We start from the raw sequence: 24,613 nt of genomic DNA, 5'->3' as shown, positions 1-24,613 counted from the left end.
ACAAGCCCCGCATCTGGGTTGCGACAGAGCGCGCTCATGTTGCTCTTCCTCGGGAAGTGATGCCGTGTGTGGTTATATATACACGGCCCCACATGACTGAGCAAACATTACTCAAGGTTTTGACAGACATTCACCTTTGGGGTAAGAGTGAGCACAACCGTAGGGTCAACAGTTCAGAAGGTTAGGAGGGGAAAGAGGTGGGTCTACACAGAACAAGTTGTACCCCAGTCTTTGTGGTAGGTCTCAGTCCTACCCCATCCACCCGTGAGTCTGCAGAAGCTTGTCAGATGCCTGGTTTCAAGGTTCAGTCAGCTCGTCATCAGTTATGGAATAAATGTAGCACTCTGGTTATCATTAATAATATTTATTTTGGAAAAATATTTTAAAAATGAATTTCTTCATTAACAAAACGGTAAAAAAAACTCAAATAACATTTGCACAATATTCCATAAATACATTTATATACAAAAAAATATAGTCACATAGACCCGAAGTGCCTTTGTACATATTTACCAAAAAATTTAAATTATAAAAAAATGAACATCACAAAATACTCAAGCTTTACAATTATCATGAAAATATTTTTACAGATTCAAAAAAATAACACACTTTTTCTCACCTAGTAAAAACACATTTTAGTATCAAAAAAGACAATAAAGGCAGTGTTTGTGTCTCTAATTCAAGAAAAGACTGGCTCATAAGAATCCAAAATATACACTTCAGGCAGTGCATGCTTCTTATGTAGTAATTAAGTCCATTCATTTAAATATATATAGAAAAGCAACTGACCATAGTGCAATGATAAAATTCATAAAAGGCAGTGCAACAGTAATCCTTGAACACAGACCCTTGCCTGATGTCCATCTTGTTTCTTTATTTTGCAGTCACTTTGCTAACTTCAGTAGAGAACCAGCTCAAGCCTGAATTTAGTTTCTCAGCAGCAGTCAGTGAAGGAATCTATCTCCCATTCCTCTCTCAGCAGCATTCATCGGGGCGCGTCTCCTCTGAAATTGTTCTGAACAACCACCTTGCCATATCTCTTCTGGTTTACACCTGGTGAGAGAAAACACGAGCAGAGATCAGGAATGGTTAATGGAAAGTAAGAAGAGGGCTGGAAGGCTGCAGAGGGTCGGGCCACTGTCTTTATGCCGGGCAAGAACAGCCTCTGCATGAAGCACACTAAGGGGTAGGTCAGCAGACCGCAACCACACTATCACTATACCCTTGCCGGCAAAGTCGTCATACCCGTAGCCCCCACAGCAGCAAGTCACTGAGCTTGTGTTTACAACATCCTCAGCGTGACAGCCTTGAGCTGGCTGGATTTCTACAGGTACAAATGGCTGTGGCACCATGGAAGAGAGTCCAGCTGCCCTGAGGTGTGTTCAGTGTGGGTTGCGCACCGAGAATTTTCTCTGCTGTTCCAACCACCGGGCAGTATACTAACCTCAGTTGCTATGATGCACTCATCTTTCTCTTCTGATATGACATACACCGACTGGTACTTTGTGTCCTTTGAAGTGGAATATACTGAATCTGGTCGTTTTCTTTCAGAAGTATCACTATTGAAGACAAAAAGAGACAACACCGGTCAGACGGCTGTTGCTTAATACTACCTATGAGACACACCCCCCGCCCTCTTCAAAGTCAAGCTGCCCCCCACGCTCAGATGTGAGAGATACCTCTTTAGTTGTACTGCACATTTCTCCTCTGCCTCTGAATCATATGTTTCACACTTGGCTTCACATTTGCTGTGCTCCTCTTTAACAGAGTCCTCGTTCTTGAGTTCATGCACCAAATTGTAATCCACTGATGGGTATCTGACTTTGTAGCCATTTTTATCAGAGTTATCGCTGTGAAAGTCTACTTTCTTATTTGTGTTTTTAATCTGAGTGGCACCAATGACACTTATGGAAATGTCCTTCTCGCGCTGGCAGTTTGCCAGGTTGTTCATGGTCTCAGTCTCGCTCCTGCAGGCGTCAGGCTGGTGGTGCCTCTTCTGCACTCTGAGCCTGACGCAGACGACCACAGCAGCACACCCCAGCAGCAGCATGAGGACCAGAATAATCCCGGCGCAGATGGCGATCCAGGGGAACTGGGCGTTCTGGCCTTCCGTGTACTTCTCGGTGAAGTCGACGATGACCGGTCCCTGAGGCGGCTCGGGGAGCAAAAATTGGCAGTTGAGCCCGCCGTAACCCCGGGCGCACTCACAGACGTAGCGGTTGTTTCTTTCGTGGCAGGTGGCCCCGTTGTGGCAGGGGTTGTGTTCGCATCTGCTCACCGGAGTGCTGCAGTTCTTCCCGTTGTATCCCGGGGGGCAGGTGCAGGAATAGTCATTGACGCCATCCTGGCAGGTCCCTCCGTTGACGCAGGGAAAGGAGGCGCAGTCGTCCACATTATCATCACAGTGTCTCCCGGTGAAGCCAGCCTGGCACTGGCATATGTAGGAGTTCCCCAGATCGACGCACTGGGCTCCTGCAAGACATCAAGGGGGACGGGCGCTGAGTGGTGGGCAGCCAGACCCGACAGCCTCCCACCTGCTGCTCTCGGGGCAACCATCACAACCGGCAGCTGAGAAAAGCTCTCTTTCCGAGAGGTTAGCTCAACCTTTGCGGAGTCTGATCCACCATAAAAAGTACAGAGTTTTTTTAAGGCAGATATTTGTTAACCAGACCTGTTTTTCATTCTCCATCCTATTCCCTTTTTAACATTTCACTCAGCTTGGACAACAAAGCTAGTCCAGATCAGGTTAACACCACAATCTTACGTTACAGAGTTGGAGTGGCAATGAATGAGGAGGACTGCAGTAAAGAAAGTTTTCACTGGTTTAATCAAAACAGGAGGATTATTGTTACTAGATTACAAGCAATAATATTTAGCAGTTGTGTGGCATTTTGCAGCCACAGACCTCAAAGAGTCTTTGCAAAACATTTGCAAGTATAACCCTCCACATTCTTATGCACGAAGCTTCAGGCCAAGTTACCTGGCTGCCATCACCCCTTGAGAAAATGCAGCCTACAGCATGGCCCGAACCACACCATTACTTTTTAAGTACAGTTCCTCCACCAAGTCAACTACTGACTTGACATGGACCGTGATTGATCAGTGGGCCTTGTTATGAACTCCAGACCAGAAGGCAAAGTAACTGGATGGTCTCCTTTTAGAAGGTCACTGTAGCATGTTTGGCCTTACCATTAGCACAAGGGCTGGAACTGCAGTAATCGATTTTCTTTTCACAGTTGAACCCAGAATAACCCAGTGGGCAGCGGCAGCTGTATCCCCCATCAGGGTTGTCGGTGCATCGCCCACCATTGAAGCATGGTCCATCAGCACAAGTCATTGCGCTCAGCTCACAGTTTTTACCGTAGAAGCCCGGGGGGCAGGTACAGGAATAACTGTTCTCAAGATCCTGGGGGGAAGAAATGGTCAAAATATTTAGCTGAAGTTGCTTTGAAATCCAAGAAGTGATTATGAAAATTAGTAAGACTGACATTAACTCCTCCCTTGGGGTTCCAGGTGGCACAAGCAACTCAAACTTACAGTGCAGCTTCCACCATTCTTGCAAGGGTTGGCGTCACATTCATTGATTTCAATCTCGCAGTTGGAGCCTGTGTACCCAGGTCGGCAAGAACAAGTGTAGCTCCCCTGACCAGTGTTGGTGCATGTGGCACCATTCTTGCAGGGCTTGTGGTGGGTGCAGTAGTTCAGGTCTGTAAAAGATTTTTTTTTTTTTTTAATAAAAAGGGCAGTCAAGACACTTGCTACTTTGCAAGGCTTGCATGGCGTGGGTGAGCTGGATATAGTTGCTTGCTTTCTGCATTTTAAAACAGACACTCAAGCAAGGGCTGAGAACTCACCCTGGTTGCAGAAAAGGCCACCCCAGCCTTCCTGACAGTTGCACTGCCATGGCTGCTGACAGGTACCATGAAGGCAGCCCGGGTATCGGATGCACTCATCACAATATCGTCCCTGCCAACCCACTCTGCATCTGAAAAAAAAAAACCAAACCCAACAAATTCTCATCATATTTAGACTTCTCAGAGTTGGAAGCCCTATCACAAACTCTGCAAACACACTGATGCCAGGGATCAAGTTTCCTAAAAGCCCTCAGTGATCCTTCATGTGAGAAAGTCGCCAAGTCCAACCACAGCATCAGCGTTCATGGGTCCCAGCTATTTATTCCACTTCCTTAGAGTGAGCCATGGTTCCAGGTAGTTAATTTGTTTACTCTAATAACAAACAGCCTTACACACAGCACTGTAAACTCATTAGGTTAATATTAATGGCACTGATGTTTGACTTGTAGATTAATACTTTGATCTGGCATCACCTGGATTTCTCAAATTACCATCTAATATGAAGAAAGTTATTTAAAGCGACCCTTCAAATGACCAATGGCTTACTTAACACCAAAGCATCAACGTTAAAGACAAAGAAGGGAGCAGGAGGGGAGTGGAAAACTTACTTGCATTCCCCAGGTTTGTCGCAAAAGCCATGTTGCTCGTCGCATCCAGGCAAACAAATCGCTGTAAACAAACCAAGCAGGGAGAGACATCAGCACCAGGGTCGAACGCCTCCCTTTTACAAATCCGATCCCGAGAGCACCTTGCGGGTGGGGAGTGAGCCCCTTTTACTAGGTCAGGGCAGTTAAGCGCAGCTGAGTTAATCTCTGGAGTCTGCAGAAGTATTGATCTCGCCCCGTAACTGGGCACTTTACTTATCGCCGGGGATGAGCATTCTTCTTAATACAGTTGCACACAGACAAAAGAGGACTCACAATTGCTCCCTTCCCCACAGCCCCTCACCCCCCTTCCCTTCCCAGTGAGGGTCAGAAGTCCTTTTTTCCAATTCTATGCACACAGCTCCACCTCTTAATATCCCCCGAAAGTGTGTGTGCAGATAAGAGTGGACAGCTGGTGTGCAGGGTGCCAGTGCAAGACAGCTGCTCTATTGTCTATTCTCTCCCAGCAGCTGCCCCACTGCAACAATACCCCGGCCCCGGAGCCAATGGGGCCGGCGGCCGGCGGCCGGGCAGCCTATCCCTGCCCACAGCTAATCTATGGCACGCGCGTGATTTCGCTGCAAAAAAACTTTTTTTTTCTTATTCAAATAAATAAGTCTAAAGTTCTTCCTCCCTCCTTCTCCCCCCCTCCGCCCCGCTCCGAAAAGGGGCAGGCGGGTGGGTGCAGCCCTGGTAAAAGAGGTAAGCGGGCCAGCGGGAGGGAGGATGAGGGAAGGGAAAAAAGGGACTTCTGCTCATTACTTCGCCTGGTTATGGAACTCATTAAGCAGGCACTGCAAAGTTTTAATTCAACAAAGCCAGCCAGAGACAATGGCATGCGAGGGGAAGGGGGGGAAGAAAAAGAAAGAAAGAATCGGCACTGATAATCAGATCGCCTCCAAGTTGGAAAGAATGGAGCTGGGGGCAAGGCGACGGGAAGCAATCTGCGACTGGCAGCTCCGCTCGCTAACGGCAAAACATTCTTTTTGCGTGCACACATAAACACATCTCCCCTGCCTAGTAGGTTTGCGTTGCTGTTATAAGCTGGGCTTTTTCGAGAGGGAAAGCAGAGGGAAAAGCATATGTAACGAGTCAAGACAGACGGACAGCCTTCTACTTTGCTACGGGAAGAGCAGCGATGTACAGGCATCCAAAAGTGCTGACAGCCCCGAAAGAGCTCATTATCAAAATGCTTCCTTTTTCCCCACCCCTTGACACAACTGGGCTAGGCACTTTTGATCATGGGAAAGGTTGTAGTTCCTGTTTAAAACACTATCAAAGGAAATGCGAGCCCCTCTGCCTGCTGTTTATTGTGCAACATTGTGCCATGAGCTGCTAAAAGCATCCTAGCAGTCACTAACAGTGTGAGTAATCAATCTGGGCTTGTTTGATAGCAGCTCAGCTGAGACCACAGTGCAGGTGGGCTTTAAGAAAAACAAAAACACAGCTAGAAGAAAACCGAGAGGCTGCTTTACAGCCTGTAACTGTTTTCTCCCTGCCTGCCTGGCCCTTTGATGACTGGAGAGGAGCACTCACTCAGTACGTCATCTGCCAGTGTACTTCAGAGCCGTGTATACACACAAACAGAGAATGCCATCACATGCTGCAGCAGGAGCTCTGTGTGCATGTTTGGGTGTACACTTCTGCGTCTCTACAAAGGGCGGCGATCCCGTACAAAGCTGTAGGTATCTGACATCCCTGGCTATCCTCTTTGTGATCTGCTTACTGTCCCAGCTTTTCCTGCTGTATCAACACACCGCATTCCTCAACAACTTCAAGCTCAGGCGTACTTTAAAAGTCACGTCCCTCACTGCTTTACTAGTAGTAACAACCATGGCAATGGCACAGAAGAGAGATGCGGAAGAAGCTGAATGCGGCTTCAGGTGCAACAATCTCTGTTAGTGGCAGTTTATGAGTGCCTCAAATGAGAAATGTATGGTCTAGAGGCCACAGAGAGCACCTTGGACCTCCCAACACTTTTCTCAACATGAAGCGGCAAGACATCAGACCATGACAAGCCTGCCAACAGGCGGGTGTGTGGATGTTGCCACAGCCTAGCTGCCTCTCCTGAAGCCATGCACCCTGTAAGATGACGATACCAATGTACCATGGTTGAAGCGGTGGCTAGGTATACAAAGTAGTCCTGACATATTTTAATAAATCCTCAAGTAACTGCCGAACATTTTGCTGTCAGATTTGATGCCTACAGCAAATGAGGAAGAGTGTAATGTTGGCACTGACATTTTTATTAGCTTGAGAAGGGGCTGTCTGCATTAACATTCTGTGGCAATGCTGAGGACCTCCCGTCCCCCGCACCAGTAAAGCCCATACACAGCACCAGACCTCCACCCACCGTTACTTGGTTTCCCCTCTCCCGTGGGGCCTGATGTCAAAGAAACCGCCCCCACCCCACAAGAGCTCAGGGGACACAGCTACAACGAGCACCCGGGGAGACAAGAAGGTGGACACTCACGCTCAGTGCAGTACTGGCCTTTCCAGCCCGGGTTGCAGACTTTCTCGCCACGCTCTCCGCAAGTGAAGTGACCAAAGGCATCATCCCGGGGGCGGCAGAAGACGGAGCAGCCTTCTCCGTAGTAGTGCTCATCGCACACAAAGCGATAGGAGTACTTGAGGTCGGTGCGGCCGCTGCTGTGCAGGTCCTGGGACCACTCTTCACCCACTGCCAAGTGCCTCTGGGTGGCCAGGCGGCTGATGAGGCGCTCGGGGTTTTCTGCGTGAAAGCGGAGAGGAGAGGCGTGATTAGGGAGCCCAAAGTGGGCAGGGGTGTAGGAAGATGCTCAGCTGGGGGTTGGGGGAGCAGAGCTGAGCTCAGCAGAGGCAGGAGGATAGCGCCGTGAGCCAACAGGTTGGCCTTTCTACCCATGGTCTCCCGAAGAAGAGCAGGGATGGGATGGGGGGGGGGAATGTGCTGCACACTGCAGAGAGAGGGGCCGAGTGGGGCTGCCAGGCTGGGATTATTCTGGGGAAGAGTCTGTTTCGGGACAGTTACCTGTGGTGAGGTCGTCAGGAGAGTCCGTATGCAGAGCTTCAATGATGAGCGAGAAGGTGCCCTGGGGAAAGAAGAAGCAGAGACAACCCACCGGGAGAGCGTGAGAGCCGGCAGGGCCAGGGGAGCAAAGCCTGGAGTTATCGCTCCCAGACAACCCCCGGGAGGGGGGGATCGGTGGCCCCTTGGAAAGGTGTTCGCCCAGCTGGGGTGGCCCGGGTGGGTGGGATGGGGTGGGATGGGATGGGATGGGATGGGGTGGGATGAGGTGGAATGGCGTGGAATGGCGTGGGATGGGGTGGAATGGGGTGGGATAGGGTGGGATGGGATGGGGGCCGCTCCCCCCTCACTTACGGGCCAGGTGAAGCCGAAGGGGAAGCGGATGGGGTTGCTGAAGGCGGGGTCGGCGCCGCCCGCCCCGTCGGGGACGCTGAAGGAGTTGGCACCGAGGACGGGGGTGATGGCGCTGCCGTAGGTGCAGGGGGGCTCGGGGGAGACGCTGGCCTGGTAGTGCTTGAGGCAGACGCGGAAGAAGGTCTTGCAGTCGCACTGCTGCAGCCCGCCGCCACCGGGGCCCCCCCCGCGGCAGCAGTTGCGGTTGCTGAGCAGCCCCTTCTTATTGACAAACTCCTGCAGCTTCAGCTCGAAGACCCCGGAGCAGCCGACCTGCGAGGCGGGGACAGCGGCCGTCAGCCCGCCGAGCGGCCCCCCCCCACCACTCCAAACCCCCCCCCGGCCCGACCCCAGCCCCGCCGGCCATCCGCGGGGCTGACACCCCCCACCCTCCCTCCCCGCTTCTCCCGGGCCTGACACCCCCTCCCCGCTTCTCCCGGGGCTGACACCCCCTCCCCGGCACCCTCCCACACCCCCCCGGTGCAGGGACCGCCGCAGATATTTCTGCCCACCGTGTCCCGTCCCCCCCCCCCGGCACTTACCTGGCAGCGGCTCAGCAGCACCGAGAGGAGGGCGAGCGTCAGCACGAACCGACCTCCCATTTTGGAGGGGCAGCTCTGGTGCCCTCGCTTTCCTCCCCCTTGTCTTCTCGTTGGAGGGGAAAGGGGAAAGTCTCTCGAGGGAAGGGAAAAACGCCGCGGCCAAAGCCGCTCGGCCCGGCAGAGCTGGAAGGGTTAGTGTCACGGTCTCCTTCTTTCAGGAGTGTCTCTGACTTTTTTTTTTTGCCCCTCTGTCGATACCTCTAGGTGTAGCCTGTCGGTGACTGACAGCTCTTTCGGATGGCAAAAGAAAAAGAAAGGGAAAAAAAAATTGAAAAAAAAAAAAAGGTTAAGGTTAATCTGCTAAACTCTTTTTCTTTCCCAATCCACGGTGCTCCTCCTTTCCTCCAGGAAGAAAAAAAAATTAAAAATAAAAATAAAAAAAAATAAAGGCAACTTAATTCCCAACAGAGGCAGAGAAAAGGCTTCCCAAGGAAGATTAAAAATCGGCGGTCTGGAAATCCCTGCAGAGGCAGCGGCGGACGCGGCGATAATTCCCGGTGCGGTGAGATGCGGGAGCGGCTCTGCGCGGCTCTGCGCGGCTGCGCTCGCCCTGCGCACGTCGGGGCCGGTGGGTGTCAGACGGCAGCGGCGGCGGGCAGGTCACGTCGGAGCCTTGATCCCCTTTTTTCCTTTTTTTTTTTTTTTTTTGCAAAAGAAGCGAAGCTCTCTTTCCTTGTCGTGGGCTTACTTTTGTTTTGAGAGGAATCCCAGCCAAGAAAAATAAGCTCGTGTCTCAATAGCGGCGCACTGAGCGTGTCCGGGTGTGCTCCTACGGGGGAGGGAAGGGGGGGGGTGCCTGCTCTGCTCTGCTCTGCTCTGCCCTGCTCTGCTCTGCTCTGCTCTGTGCCGCGGCTCCGCGGCTCTCTCCGAGGGTGAAGCGCTAAGGATCTGCCTCTCCTTGGGCGCCTGCCTCCCTTATATCCCGCCGGCCGCCTGCATGCCTAATGAGATGCAAATGAGCAGCCCCCCAATCTGGCTAGAGCTGTCACAAAGGAGCCACTTTTCCAAACCCTCCTCTCAATGGATCGCCAAATGGTCAGTGAGCTGTAAAATGTGCAACCCTCCTCCCCCTCCCCTCCGCGCTCACAAAAACGTGCTCATTTACATTCCTGCAAATTTGGTAACCGCAAGAATCCCCCCTTCTGCTCCGGGGAGAGGGTAACACCCCCGCTGCACCGGCGAGAGCCAGCGCAACACGCTCCGGCGAGAAACCAACCCCGGGGCCGGCGGGTTGTAATTACCTCTTGAAATTGCAAAGCAACCGCCGTGCCCCCCAAAAAGTCACTCGGTGCTCCCGACCGCTTCCAAAGGGGCATCCTCGGCTTTAAAGGGACGAGGGAGGTGGGAGCCAGCGAGCCGCAACAAGGGGAATCTGATCCCTTGACGTTCACACCGCATTTCCCCTGGCATAACCGGGGTAATTTCGGGGGGGGGGGGGGGGAGGATGATGAATTTGCGCGAACCGAGCCGGGGTTCGCCCGTCCCTCGGCTCCGCTCATAGCGCAGGCGGAGGGAAAGGGGGGGGGGGTCCCCGGGGGGTCCCGGCGGCGGAGGGGACCCACGGGAGGGACCCACGGAGGGGACCCGTCTGCGGGGCTCCGCGGGTCCCGTCCCCGCCACCACCGCTGCCGGAGAGAGCCACCCGCTCCGCCCGGGTCCCGCACCCCTCTATGATTATTATCATCATCCCCAGCAACCTCTCCCTCTCTCCCTCGCTTTTTTTTTCCTCCTTCAGCTTAGTAAAAAGTGAGTTTGGTGTGTGTCGTTCGCGTGGCTGTCATTAAGGCCGTTTGTTATTGTGTGAGGGCTGAATCAGTTAGCTCTTTGTGCTCTCAGCTGTATGGTAATGTAGACAGCACCTGCTCCCTGCACAATGCGGGGGAGAGAAAGAGCTCCCCTCGGCGCACGCTACTGCCTCTACAACAATGTCCGCACATTTTTTAAAGAAATCCCTTCCAGCACTTCCCCCCATCCGTAAAAAAAAAAAAAACAAAAAAAACCCACACCACCACAACCCAACTTTACACCGACCGTCACCTTATTATTTTTGTACATATCCATCAGTCGCTGGAACTTTTGTTTTGATCTTAAAAACATGGGAAGGAGTTTACTGGTGCGGTGAAAGAGGGGATAGACATGATTACCGTTTGAGCAGTTTCTTAATGATGGATGGAAGCGGGGGATAAAAGTTGGAGGGCGACGCTGGCATGTCACTCGAAGCAGGGTTTTCCACTTTGTTCGGGCCCTCTGTTTAAACACCTTCGGTAGGCGCAGGCGGATTCATTAGGATGCAAGGTGTAACTGTCTCTGTAAATGTCATTTTAATTGTAACAGATCATTTCAGCACAGATTAAGCTTGTGTGCGAAAGGAGAGGATTTGGCTACAATAACCTCACTGTAGGTATGCCGTGCTAAAAGCCTTATTATGGCGACTTTATTGGGTTGAAACGTGCATTTGCATGGCAAAATGTGACTTTCATTGAAGCAGATGTCTTGATCACAAATTATCTTACAATGCGCTAGAAAAAAAAAATCTTAAAGACTTCTTAAAGTAAAAGCATTGGGTAGTACCAATTAAAAGAAAATCACCAATGAGTTCATTCAGCCCAGCTCTTCTTGACTGTTCGAGGACTGTAGCTGCCCACGTTCATTTACTGGGGGTTTGTGGCACCTACCCCAAACGCCGGCAGGTACCCTCGGGACTTAAACACGCATCCAGACTTTGCAACGTTTCGCCTCTCAACGCGGGTGTCCTTTACATCTAATTTTGCTCGAACGAGCCACCAACATCCAGGTAACTCTTCTTCCCCCCTCTCCCCGCCCCTCGACGCCTAAGCGAAAGCTTAAATGTACAGGAATGTTTGATGTTTGGGGTTGGGTGGGGGGTTTTTTTGATTGTTTGGGGTGGGTTTTTTTTCCCACCACGAGGTTATATCTAGGCAGAGATCCCGCAGGCACCGTGCGAGGGTGCAGGGAAGGCGGCCGGGGGGGGAGCGGAATGGGCCGCCCGCCCCCGCCGTGCCCAGCCTCTGCGGCGGGGAGCGGGACGGGGGGGGGGACGGGACGGGACGAGCCCCGCAGCAACGCCGGCTTTAAACTGTACATTACTTTTGCCACCTAGCGTCAACATCTTTTCAAGTGGCTTGCCGCTGCTTCGTAAACTTTGCTGTGGCGTTATCCCCGGGGAAAGGCGGGGGGGGGGGGATATCACTTCGTATCGGGTTTACTAAGCGAGTGGGGCGGGGAGGGGGCGGGGGGGGAATATCTGTCTTGAAATTTGGGGGGGGAGCTCGTTCGGTGGAGGCGAGAAGTGATATATCAGCGCGGATCTTTTAATCCGCGAGAGATAGAAAGTTGGTCCATTAGCATCCCCTTGCTTAAAATACTGGAAATAAAAAGTTACACGCGCGAGGGCTTTAACCTAGCGATAGGGGAAAAAAAAAAAAAAAAGACCCGAAAAAACTTGCCCCCAAATCCTTAACAACCCCCCTTCGGTACCGGGTATTTGTTAAATTGACGTGGCACAGATTTCTCGATTACCGCTGCTGAGCGTGACTGAAAGGCGCCGTGAGAGCCGGCAGGATCCTGCCCACGGCGCTCATTCTTCTCCGGCTTAATTTATGCCACGCGATTCTGTATTGGGGAAATCAAGCAGAAAGCTCCTTTTTCTGCTTTTTTCCCCCCTCTCCCTCTCTCTTTCAGATGCTGGGCTAACGGGGAGACTGTTTAACTTAAGTGTTTCTATAGGAGGCTGTTGTAGTTTAACTCCTGCCCACCAGTAGCTGAGGCGAACAAAGGAGGGACTCGAGGTCTAACTATTCATCCATTCTCTGCACTTTAATTTTCATTGATTTCGAAGACAAGGGGAGCCCTTAGGGATTCTCGCTGAAGGGGGATGACACGCCTTTAGACGCGATCAGCCCCCCAGCCAGCCATCTGCTCCCAACCAAATGGCGCTTTTTCGCTCCCAACCGCGTGTCTCCGCACCGCGCTCGCCCGCCGCCCCCCTCACCGCGCACCGCCACCGACCCCCGCCACGGACGGACGGACGGACGGGCAGACGGACGGACGGGACGGTCCCACCCGACGCTCTGCCCGGCCATGCCCCGGACCACCCCCCCGGGGCACGGTGACCCCGCACGGCCGGGACGCGGCGGGCGCGGCCCCGCTTGCCAGCGGCTTGCTGGTGTCGGGGGGGGGGTATTGTACTCTCCCTCCCTGCCCCTAATCGATCCCCATCCCGCAATCCCCCCCCCCCCCGCCCCGCTCCTGCCCCGGCGGGGATTTACGGTCCCACCGCGCAGCAGCGCGGCCGAGAGCTCCCCAGCAGCCGCGGCTTTTATTTCTAGGCGAGCCAGATTATGGGAAAAAATGACTTAAAAAAAAAAAGGGGGGGGGGTCTTGGGGGCTCTGTTAATTAGGGCGACGCGCTGCCATCGCTGGCGCGCAACCCTGATTTTTCCCGGGACGGCGGACTCCGGGCATATGGCGAACGGTGCGTCGGCGGAGGGCCGCGTACGTGTGGAGCTATGTGTAGCCGAGTGTGCATAATATTTTAATTAGGTCTATAGTCCCTACGGAGGTATGTGTGCGCGGCTGCCCCTCCGCCGCAGCCCTCCCCGCACGCCCCCTTCACCTGTCCCGTGTCCCCGCGTGTCCCCGTCGCCCCCCATCCCCGGGAGGGGTGGGCAGGCGGGACACGGCCGGCCCGGAGCTCCGGCTCCCCCGCCGTCCCGGGGCTCGGCGGTGTGAGCGGGGTGCTGGCGATGCCCGGGACCCCGCCGCCGCCGCCGCCAGCGCAGGGTCCCGTCCCCCCCCGAGCCGAGGAGGGTGGGCGGGGGGGGGGGCGGCGCGGAGGTGCCGCCGGTGCCGGAGAGGGGCTCCGCCGCTCTTTGCCGTGTGCGGGGAGGGGGATTAAGAAGTTTAGCGTGTAGGTTAGCCCAAAGTTGCAAAGGCATGTGCTGATTAGAATAAGAAAGGGCAGTCGCGTGGCTCAGCTGGCACACAGCGAGGCCAGATGATAGATAAGCAGCTCTGGGCCTTCCCCCCCTTCCCCCCCCAGCCCCCTTTTTCAAATCGCAAATCATCTGCTCCGGCCCTATCCTAGCCCCTCATTTTCATGACAATGGTTGTGTGTTTACCTGTGATCCTGGGACGGGGCATTCCTTTGTCTCCCGAGGAGATTACCGCAGCCAGCTGCTCTCCAACCCTTCCCTGGGCAAATCCCGAAATGCCCCTATATGTGTTTTACTGATTGCACACGAGGAGAAAGCGAGCACCCCCCCACACACACACACCCCCCCGTCCCGCTCCCCTGCCCTACTTGTTTGTTTGGGTTTGCTCCCTGGCTTGCTTCCGATGGGATTTTGCTTGTGGGAAACTACGAGGGATAAAATTGGTCACTCGTGTGTGTGAGCTGTCCCCAAAGTGGGAAAGGTGAAGGGCTGAGTACCCCTGCGAGGGCGACCACCGCCCGCCCCGGGGGGAGGAGGGGGGGGCCAGAGCCACGGGGAGCACGCTGCCCTTGGGGCTTTCAGGGACAAGAGGACATCAGAGGCTCGGGGGAAGGAGGCTTCCCCCCACCTTGCTCTCCTCCAGGCCCTTGGGGTCCCCACCGGTCTGAGACAGCACCTGTCCCCCGAAACTTCCCGTGGGTGCTGCCCCTCCCACCCTACCAGTCTCTGCTCTGGGGCACTGAGGTTCAAATGCTCTCACCGCCCGTGCCCCTCTGGGCAGCAGCTCTGCCTCACTTTTGGGGAACTGGCGTCTTTGCTGCCCTTTAACTCCCAGGACACTCAGGACCTTCGCCACGCTAGAAACCATGGATCGTGTTTGTGCTAGCTGACCTTCTGAGGACCCTTCCAATCTGGAATATCCCGCGATCCTGAGATTTACCGCACCCCAGCACCCCATCCGTCCCATCAGGCAAGCCCAGCGTAACCCCCTGCAACGCTGAGGCCTGGCTTGTCTTGGCGGGATGTCACAGAGCAATCGGGCTCAGATCATGTATGTGGGGTAAAAAACGCATCGGCACTTCTCAGAAAAATGTTTGGCATTCCTGCTACGAGGTTTCACTGGATGGCTGGAAAAATTCCCTTCTGCTACCAGCTTCAGTAGCAATATCCTCTGTGTTCACCAGTTCTCATAGGGAAAACCCTCTTCTCTTTTCCCTGGTTTTATTAATCATCACCTTAAGCCAAAACTCTAAATAGTAGCTGCAAACTACCACTCCGGACAGTAGTGGCATAGACCACTCTCCCCTCAGCACGGCGTGCTGCTGTACCGTACCGCATTTCATGCCTGAAGGGTTTTTCTGTTCCCCCCTGTAGCCTGCAGTCCCCTTTGCTCGGTGTGCACATCTTGTGCGCTGGCTGCAGCGCAAAACCTGCTGCTAATAAACTTGGCGGGGGGGGAGCAGTTTGATTGTACGTTTCCAGGGCTTTCCGAGCCACTTCCAATTTGCGTCATTTTTCTTTCTTGCCACATCTACGTGCAGGGAAGGTGGGGAGGAGGAGGGAAGAAGAAGGGGGCAGAAACTCCTCTGCAGAAGGTGATTATGAGAAAGAGGATGAGTATGGACGGGGCGGGCCCGAGCTTTTGGAAACGCTCTCCCCTTTTCTGAGAGCATCTGCCCGGAGACGAACAGATGTGGGCACCTGCGGTGACAGGCCACATATGCTCCATCCTATTCACAGGCATTCAGACACGGCTACAATGGTGAGGCTTTGTGCACGCAGAGTCACCAAATATATTAATCTGTGCTCCCCAGAGCACCGCTCTGTTTAATTTTTCACCGGCGATAACATCTGATCTAATCCTCCCATCAGCTCCCCTGTGTCCCTCTCCCCCCCCCAAAAAAAAAGATGTGAAGTTATTCAGGTCCCCACCTGTTGCCAGTGGAGCGGCAGCCAGGCTGTTAGCCCTACAGGCTGCGTGGCGGTGGGGTGTGCTCGGGGGAAACAGGGGTTCCCCCCTACCAAGCAAAGCAAAACAAACTCGTTGTTCCCCCCCCGCTCCCCAAACGGGCCATGTCCATCCAGAGCCGCCCGGCAGCCTGCCGTGGGCCGCTTTGTTTCCCCAAGGCCATCGCCGCTCAGCAGGCCCCGCAGCCACGGGGCGACATAAATCTCCCATGTACGACTGGGCTGGGGGGGTATGGGGGGGTGTTCACGCAATTTCGGTGTGCGATGCTTTCATCTCCCCGCGTCCCGTGTGTGTGTCCCCCGCCCCGCCTCGGCCCGGCTGGGTTTGTTCGGGGGCACAATGGCCCCTCCGGCCCCATTGTGGCCGTACAAAGCCGAGGGACACCAGGCCGCGGGAGGGGACAGCCGCGGCTCAAACCAGCCCGGCCCCCCCGCCGCCGCCGCCGCTGCTGCTGCTGTCATGCGAAGGGGCCCGCTGCGGCTGGCTGTCCCCGGCAGGGACGGCGCTACCAGCGCCCGGGGAGAGGGAGAAGGGACGGGGACGGGCCTGAGGGGACGCCGACCGCCCGGTCCCCTCAGCTCCTACCCCGTCCCCTCAGGCCCGGCCCCGCCCGGCCGCCCCGCGCATGCGCAGCCCCGCCCCGGCGGGAAGCGGAAGCGCAGGCTCGGGTCAGTGGCGGGGTGCCGTTAGGAGGGGGCGGGCGGCCGTTTAACGGCCCCGGCGGGGGGGTAGGGGGACTCGTCGGGGGTGAGGGCGACTGGAGCCCCGGTTTTCGCTCGCAGCATGGGCCGGGTGCCTCACGGCCTCCCGAGGGAGGCTCTCGGCGGGACGCGGCGGCCCTCGGAGCTCGCCCGGTGCAGGCCTCGGCCCTCGCCTCAGCGGCGGGCAGGTACCGCCGGCCCTTCGGCTGCCCGCCCGCCCGCCGCTTCCCGCTCTGGGACGGGCTCCGGCCCCTCAAGGCAGCGGGGGGCTGCGGGCCTGTCTGTGCGCTGCTGCGTGGCAGAGGCGGAGGACTTTGCTCCCGGTCCGTTGTGCTGCGGGCCTCGGCTGGAGGGCTCGTGTGAGGGCTGGAGCCGTGGTTGTGAACGTTTCTGCTAGCAACCCTTTGCAATGCTGCGCGTTACTGTGGGCATAATAAAATTTGCATCGTGGTAGTTGCTTGCTGACAGGAGGAAGTTTAGTGGTATCGTTGGCTGTTGTAGGGGTCATCTGAGTTTCTGTGTAAAACTGGGGGGGAGGGGGAATGTTTTTTATTATTTAAGTTTGTGGAGAAAACTCCCCCCCCCGCCCCCAGCAGACTCATGCACTTGATAGTAGTGCGGTTGAGATCCTCTGGTAACCTGAGATCTCTGTTTCGCACAAGTAACATCAGAAATAAGCGTCCAGCCTTAAACTGTTCATCTGTTGCACAGAATGTGCATGTTTTGCGGTCTTGGGAAGCTTAGCGTTACAACATAAAACATTTTAGTCCTGATTCCACCAATTTTACTGAGGTGCCTCTGATGAAAGTACTTCGCAAGTCAGTAGATTTTACTTGTTCTCTTTTCTGCTACTTGTTCTCTAATCTGGTGGATTAGACAGTGATTTCTTTAACACAATCGTTCCTGTTTAGTAGTGAAACAGGATGGTTGACAGCGTATAAACTCTCTATTTTTTATTATGCTTTCAGTGAATGTGTTTGATAGTAATACTAAAATGCTGGTAGGGGCCAAGGTGCTCACATGTTTGAGTGTGAACTTGCTATTGATTAAGCTAAACTAGTACTGGTAATGGAAATTTTTCTGATAATCTCTGTATCATAGACTTGCTTAAATTGTTAGGCAAGAGGAGTGCTTCAAATACAGGTGTGAGGAGATGGGAGAATGTTTCTTTCCATTTATTACAGTACAGTATAGCTAGTAAGTTGTTTACCACACTTCTTGCTCTAGGATTGTAGACACTATGGACAGAATCTGTACTGAATCGTAACTAAAACTTGCTTGGATGCAATGGATTTTTGCAGAAGAAAGGCTTGCCACGGCATACTGCATCTGTGTAATCATCTCAGATCATTTAGTCTGACCGCAAGTGTTAGTGATTGAAAGATGAAGACCTTCACAGCCATTGCTAGGTCTCCATGGAAAGTAATAAAAACCATAACCAACCAGTGCTCAAACCGTTTGGAATTGGAGGTGCAGCTTTCCTGGAAAAGTAAATGACTGGAGTCTTAAGGGTACCCAGGTAATGCTGGAAGTAGCATCGTAGAGAGAGCAGTGCCCTACCTTGTATCCATGTGCAGCAATGAAGCAGATTCATACACATTTATTTCTGATTTTATAACAATGAGGTCTACTGTATGCTCTCGGCTTTATTTCTTGTGTATTTCATATTTATTTCATATTGCATTATAAAAGGAAGTAATTGTTTATGATGAGGGTGGTGAAACTCTGGCACAGGTTGTGCAGAGAGGTGGTCAATGCCCCATCCCTGGAAACATTCAGGGTCAGGCTGGATGGGGCTTTGAGCAACCTGATCTAGTTGAAGGTGTCCCTGCTCATGCCAGGGGGGGTTGGACTAGATGACCTTCAAAGGTCCCTTCCAACCCAAACTATTCTATGATTAATGAGGATGCTGTTCAAAAACTGTGCCTGGAGGGTATTAGATATTTAAACTCCAAGGACTCAGGAATACCTTTAAAAGCTGTCAATTCACAATACTTTTGTGAATTCAACTTCCTTCCTTTCTTTTTATATACTGTAAGCACGTATATGGTAATTTAACACTCCAGAGACAGTCTAATTGAAATGTCAGAAATGAGCAGTGTGAAAAACAGGAAAAATTGTACCCGTTTAATTAAAACCTAGTGAACTTATTCACTGTTTAACTGGGAAGGGATTTGACTTTCAGGTAAAATCAAACTGAAAACAAAACAGGTTTTCTGAGAATAAAGAAGAAACAAAGCTTGATGGAGCTTGTTACCTCCATTTTTCATTGCAAGGTCCTTTAAAATGGTGCTGTGGTAGAGGAAATTGATGCTGTAGTAGAGGAAAGAGCACATCTATCATAGACACTGTGCCAAACTTCTTTGCACTGAGACTTCTAGAGATGAAAATAGAGGTCATCAATGGTTTTAATTTTATCCCACAACTCTCTCAGAACGTGTGAATTTGTTCATTTGGCATGCTGTTAAGTTCTGCCACAGAATTTGGAGACTCTCTTCTTCAATCTTTTGATATTTCCTAAACTGAAAATAGGCTTATTCAATTTTTAATTATTTAATTTCTAGCTAATGTTTGCATGTGTGTCTTTTAAAATAGATTGGTTCAAAATTGCTGTGCATGTTAGAAATCCCATTTAATATAATAACTGTCAAGGATAGTCAGATATGTAGTTTCCCAAAATAAAGGTAAAACTCTAATTCTTTAAACAGGTCTTGAAAATTATGTCTTCAAATGACACAATGGTAAAATGGGTTGAATTTCTGATTCAAAGCAGAACTGATACTATCAAAACTTGCAGAAGTAGAGATATTGCAACTGGTGCCGTATCAATGGACTGCTGTCTGTAAACTCAGATGGTAACTGAGCTATTTGCATAATCAAGGTACAAGACTGATTTCCAAAGTTACTCAGTACTTTTTCCGCTGACTTGAATTAAAGATGTTCATACACTTTTAGTGTGAAAATCAAGCCATTAATTCCTGTGTTGTATGCAGTCAGCTAAGATGTTACAAAGCTTTTAATTGCGTCTATACTTGTTTCTCTAGCAATGCATGCTTTTCTGTATTTGATGCTATTAATCTGATTTTTTTAAAGTCTTATTTATGAAAACCTTTTGATATTTACGGTTTTCACTGATATGAAAAAGCAGAAGTGGAAGGCAAAGTGAATGGGCGCTTATGTCCAGTTTGTTGATGGGAAGAAAACTGGTTCAAACTGTTTAAAGGCCAGGTTGGCACAATAAGCTGTCGGGAAAAGCAGAAAACTGACTCTTCGGTTTCCAAGCTGCTTTTCTTTGATCATAGAATTTCATTACGTTTCTCAATATTGCACTTTAGAATGTTGTTTTTATTTTTCTTCTTTCAGACTGCTGTGAGTTTCAGAGATCAGCCATGGGCATTAAAGGTTTGCAGGGGTTTGTGGCAAGAGTTTGCCCTGATGCATGCAGAACAGTAGATCTGAGAGAGATGGCAGAAAAACATCGCATCGATCATCCTGATTTCCCGCCTGTTGTCGTAGTAGATGCCATGAGTTGTGTTAGATACTGGTACACACCAGAATCCTGGGTATGCGGTGGCCAGTGGCGGGAATACCTTGCCAGTTTAGAGGATTTTATTAAAGCTTTTATGGCAGCTGGTATCAAGTTGGTGTTTTACTTTGATGGAGTGGTAGAAGAGAAAAAGAGAGATGAGTGGATCAAGCGGAGGCTGCAGAATAACAAGGAAATAGCCAGAATATTTCAGTTTATCAAGACTCACAGGAAACAACCAGGGAGAGAAATGTTTGTTGTTCCTTCAGCTTTGCCTACTTTTACGCGTTTTGCCCTGAAGTCGCTTGGTCAAAAAACAGTTTGCACATTGCAAGAGGCAGACTTTGAGGTGGCTGCATATGGTTTGCAACATAACTGCATAGGAATTCTCGGGCAAGATAGTGACTACCTCATCTATAATACATGCCCCTACTTTTCAATTGAGAAGCTCCGTCTGGACAGACTGGTCACTGTTATGTACTCTCGAGAAGATCTTTGCCGTGTGTTGGGTCTTAGTTTGACACACCTCCCTCTCTTTGCTTGCTTGCTTGGCAATGATGTTGTTCCAGAAAGCTTGTTGGGAGGCTTTTGGCAGAAATGTTTAGTCACCAGTCCCCACAAGAATAACAGCTACAACAGAAGAACAAACGTCCTTCTAGCTGTAGCAAATTACATCTCAAAAGTTCCATGCTCATACAGCAGCCTGAAACACTTGGAAGAGATGCTACCTTTGGGATCAGACAAGACATTACTTTGCAGAGGAGTGGAGTCCTATCTTTTGCCCGGGCAGCAGTCTCCATGGATTCCTCCCAACGCAAGAAATTGCCAAATGTTCTCCCTTCAACAACAAACAGCCATGTGTCAGGATAAAGAAATCTTTCAGGTACCTTGTTTTTTAAAGCTTAATGGTCACTTTATTGCCATGACTACTTAGTGGAAGTTGGTAATGAGTACACCGAACCTATTGATTTAAATTTCCTTGAGCAAAATCTTTTGTCTGTTAAGTACAGCCATGGTTAGGACTATTACATGCATCACAATGAGGGCAGATGCAGCACATTTAATTAAAAGTGGTTCCTCTCTTTGAAGCATCAAGCAGGTCAAATAATGGGGAGTAGCTCCTGTATAGGCCAGTCGCTGGGCATAGAGATATACTTCCCATGTATTGCACGATGTAAGGACTTGCTTTTTGCTTTGAGAACCCACAGGTCAGCTACAGCTGGTTAGTGCTCTGCTTGCCTGTGCCTGGCACGTGCAGTCAACGTACCAAAGGGAGCTGTGCTAAGAATGCAGAAGTTGAAATTGCTCTTGTGGAGGAGATGAGGAAACTTCCTGTAAATCTGTATTTTTTGATTTTTGGATCAGGTTAATTATCCTTCAGATTCATTGTCCCTGAATGAACCAAAAGCACTTCGAGTGGCTTGTTAAAAGGCAGGGCTGCACTAGCAAATTTCACTTACGGCTTCCCACATGGGCAGAGATGTGCTGGCGTTGGGGTGAGAAGTGGTACGTCAGATTGGGTCGCCCTGAGAGATTGAATATATTAACTAGGGTAGCCTACCTGGCTAATAGAAACTGAGCTGCCTTGCATCAGAGTTTATGCAATAGTAGTAAGTCTAGAGTACAATTCTGTAAATTCATGGCAATTAAGATAACATATTGAGATTTAATAAAAAGAAAAATCTATACAAGGTAGTATATTTTAGACCTTATATTAGCCATCTGTTACTCCCTATTTTGCTAGGTTCCTATAGACTTCAAATAGAGTGCCATTTTTTTCTCTCTCTTACTTGGCTTGAGCATTTTCTTTAAAACTATATTTCTGTTTCCTCATATTACTCTAAAGTAATTGTGTAATTTACATTTTCCTTTTCTAAAAAGACTAAAACATTTTAAAACTACGTTGTAACCTATGCAATGTTCATTTCAGCTAAACAGCAGATATATTTGGGGTTTTTTATTAACCATAGATAGAATATGTTTTACTTTTGGCTGTAGTAGTTAAACAGAAGACATTATTTAAAAAAACCCAACAACCCTTCATCCTAATAAAGTGTTGAAAAATACTGTTTATGCTTGAAGTGCAAGGAAAAATTAGCCAGAATGTAATTATCTAGGTTGGATTATGGCCAGGACAATAGTGGTAATATCCTTACTCCTTAAGAGAATGTATCATGCGGTCTTTATGACAAGTGGTCATTATTTCTTGGCTTGATCTTTCATTTGAAGGGTTGCAGTTCTCTAGCGTCATGCTGAGCTACTGCTGTAATAAAATAATAATGTTTAGAAACTCCATTGAAGAGTGCCTCACTGTTTGTTGCTGCATAAATCCTGTGTTAAGCCAGTCCCTGGGCCAAGGACATTACAGTCAAAGTTGTAGACATGTTAACTTGTCTTTTGATTTTGTTACAGGTATTTAAATATTTGTATCTGTAATATGTGTGCTTTGCTTCCTATTTTGAAACCCATATGTAGTTCTGCTTACCTTGCACATAATCTGAACTGCACGTAAATGACATACACAATTTAGTTCCAACCTTGAGGACATAGCCTCATGTTACTGCTTCTCTCAGAAAAGCAAAGCATAACTTTCTAGCTGACTGTAGGTGTAAATCAGAAATATTTTTTGAGATACAGCATTGAATACAGCAGTACTTTTGAAATCAGCTTGTATTTTTTTTGGTTCATAAGGATGTGTAGATTATTGGCAAATTGCAAGAAACTAGTATTTTCAAATGGTCTTGTATCTGTGACAGTGGTTTGTATGAAATAGTTCAATGCTTCATTCAAATCATGCTTAGAAATACTTAACTCTTTGTTTTTATTTTATACAAAAGTAGATTTGGGGGGATAACGTTTCCATATATTAGGAATACTGAAGTATTTCTTTCAGGGCAACCATTAATTTATTGCTGTAAGAAAATGCTCTGTTGTTTAGCATTGCATACAGAAGCCTACCATTGATTTTATGCTCAGGTGAGAATTTCTTCTGAGACTATGACATTTCAGTAGAATTAATTTTGATCAGTAATGACCCAGTGATTGACTCCAGCTTTGACCTGCTGAGTTCCCAGGTTTGCAAATACTGGAATTCTGCAGAAATGGTGAATTTGGCTCTGGCCAGTGATCTGGTAATTCCCAGTGAAAGACGCTGAGATAGCTGTGTGGATGTCACAACCCAAATAATACAGATAGTGTGACACATGCAGGGAGTGCAGAGCAGGGAAACTTAAGTGCCTGCTCACCATACGGCATGGGTCCAGGAGGATTTATTAGTGGCACCCCATGGAAATGGCTCGGCTCAGCTGTTTGAACGCCTCCATAGTTTTGGTCTGAGGTTGTGAGGTAGAAAGTCTGGCTCTGCACTTGGCCAGTCTGGGTTACAAGTGTTACTGGTTGAAATTCTGCGCTGCCCAAGAGCAGCTTCATTGCTTCTGCATCTAAGCCGCTCCAGACCAGCGGTCCCTGTTGGAATTAAGGCTGCTTGTAGCCAGCTGCATCTGCATCCTATGTGTGATTAATGTGCAGCCTGGGTGATGCTGTGATTCTGCTTTTCAGCAACAGCCTGCAGACCTGGTTTTCCTCACTAGAGTAGATTGTATTTCTTTTCTTGGGGAAGAGTTATTGCAAAGTGAAAGTGTGGTGAAGTTCAGTGTTCTAATTTCACCACAATGTAAACTATGCAGAATCAGCTCAGGAAAGAAATGGAGCTGTCTTATGTTGTTCATCTTGGAATAAAATTAAAAGTTTGGGTTTTGTCATGCCTTCAGTCACTATTTAAAGAGGATAGGTTTTCAGGTGACTAAAGGAGGGCAGCTCATTTTTCTGTATCTGAATTCAGAATTCATTTTAAGAATAATTACTCTCTTAAAAACTGTCATTAAAAACCCCAAGGTTTAAGAATTCAAGGAGGGGCTAAGAAAGGCAATGATGTGTTTCCTGGGGATTCCTGTCCACAAAAAGTTAGACGTCTGAAAATATACTGTACTGGTGTTATTTGAAAAAGCACTCATTCCTTCCCTGGCCATTCCCTCATTTCCACTAGTAGAGGAAGTACTATTTCCTCAACAGTGAATACATTTTGTTATTTTTTGATCCTTCTTAATTTTGGAGATAATGCCTTCTTCCTTCTTTGAACAAACAGTTAGCTAAAGAACAGCATATCCAATCTGAAAATTATACAATCTTCAATATCCTGAGTAATGGAGAGATTGAGTGCAGCAACTCTTTGGAAGATGAATGTGATACAGAGATTCCTGGACAGGCACTTATTTACCGCCCTGCTCGTCAGCATATTTATTCTGTCTTGTTGGAATCTGAAAAAGGTAAGGATTAAACTACTTACACCATTATTCAAGTATACTTTCAATTTTGAAATATGAAACCTTGAATTCATTGTTTCAGTGGCTACATCAGCATGGCATTTAGGATAAAAACTGTGGGCAGCTGAAGTGTACTTCTTAAGGAATCAAGAGAAAATGTGACAATGAAATTGCAGTTTTTCTACATGCTGTTCAATATCAGTGCTTTTAAAGAGATTTTTAAAAACTGAGTTTTTTTCCTTGTTAAATGGTAAGTTGTGAAAGTTCTTAATGATCAAAAAGATTGAGCAAAACAATGACATTTAGAAGATTTTAAAAGTTTGAGAGGATATGAAACCTCATCTTGCTTTGGTAAGTGTAGCTCCTGATGAATTAGTTGTAATATACTTTTGCAAAACAGTAATGTACTGTTAGAGTTTTACCTTCTGTTCATTTTAAGTCTGCAATTTTAAGAACAGTGGATAGTCAAATATAGTTACTGTAGTAATACAAATGCAAGTAGTCATGCCAGTGATTATTAGTTCCTTCATCAAAGTGCAAGAAAATACCATTTCTTTATCCAGTGGTATAAACAGATTGTGTACCAGGTGTGTGTATATATATATATATATATCTGTGCTTCCATTCTTCTGCTTTAACA

General features: G+C 49.5%; 2 protein-coding genes across 3 annotated transcripts in view; one reads left to right on the top strand and one right to left on the bottom strand.

Moving 5' to 3' along the window:
• Positions 1 to 348: 348 nt before the first annotated feature.
• DLL1 (delta like canonical Notch ligand 1) lies at positions 349 to 9,645 on the bottom strand. Its single transcript, XM_069800803.1, has 11 exons — positions 8,441 to 9,645; positions 7,860 to 8,171; positions 7,509 to 7,569; positions 6,972 to 7,229; positions 4,463 to 4,523; positions 3,855 to 3,985; positions 3,538 to 3,707; positions 3,190 to 3,406; positions 1,680 to 2,472; positions 1,445 to 1,559; positions 349 to 1,053 (listed from the first exon to the last, which is right to left on the bottom strand). Exons 1-11 carry the CDS (start codon positions 8,498 to 8,500, stop codon positions 1,048 to 1,050), a joined length of 2,184 nt encoding a protein of 727 aa, XP_069656904.1. The 5' UTR covers positions 8,501 to 9,645; the 3' UTR covers positions 349 to 1,047.
• Positions 9,646 to 16,043: 6,398 nt separating this feature from the next.
• The window catches only part of FAM120B (family with sequence similarity 120 member B), a 55,589-nt gene continuing 47,019 nt past the window's right edge, over positions 16,044 to 24,613 (top strand). For both annotated transcript variants that reach the window (XM_069800801.1, XM_069800800.1), the window contains exons 1-3: positions 16,044 to 16,092; positions 19,489 to 20,534; positions 23,796 to 23,976. In XM_069800801.1, the coding sequence (XP_069656902.1) occupies positions 16,050 to 16,092; positions 19,489 to 20,534; positions 23,796 to 23,976 (1,270 nt within the window). In that variant the 5' untranslated portion in view covers positions 16,044 to 16,049. The remainder of the gene's footprint in view (positions 16,093 to 19,488; positions 20,535 to 23,795; positions 23,977 to 24,613) is intronic.

This window comes from Haliaeetus albicilla, chromosome 13, assembly GCF_947461875.1.
Source record: "Haliaeetus albicilla chromosome 13, bHalAlb1.1, whole genome shotgun sequence".
Taxonomy (NCBI): domain Eukaryota; kingdom Metazoa; phylum Chordata; class Aves; order Accipitriformes; family Accipitridae; genus Haliaeetus; species Haliaeetus albicilla.
Note: the sequence above shows the minus strand (reverse complement) of the source record. Positions and strands in the feature narration are given on the sequence as shown.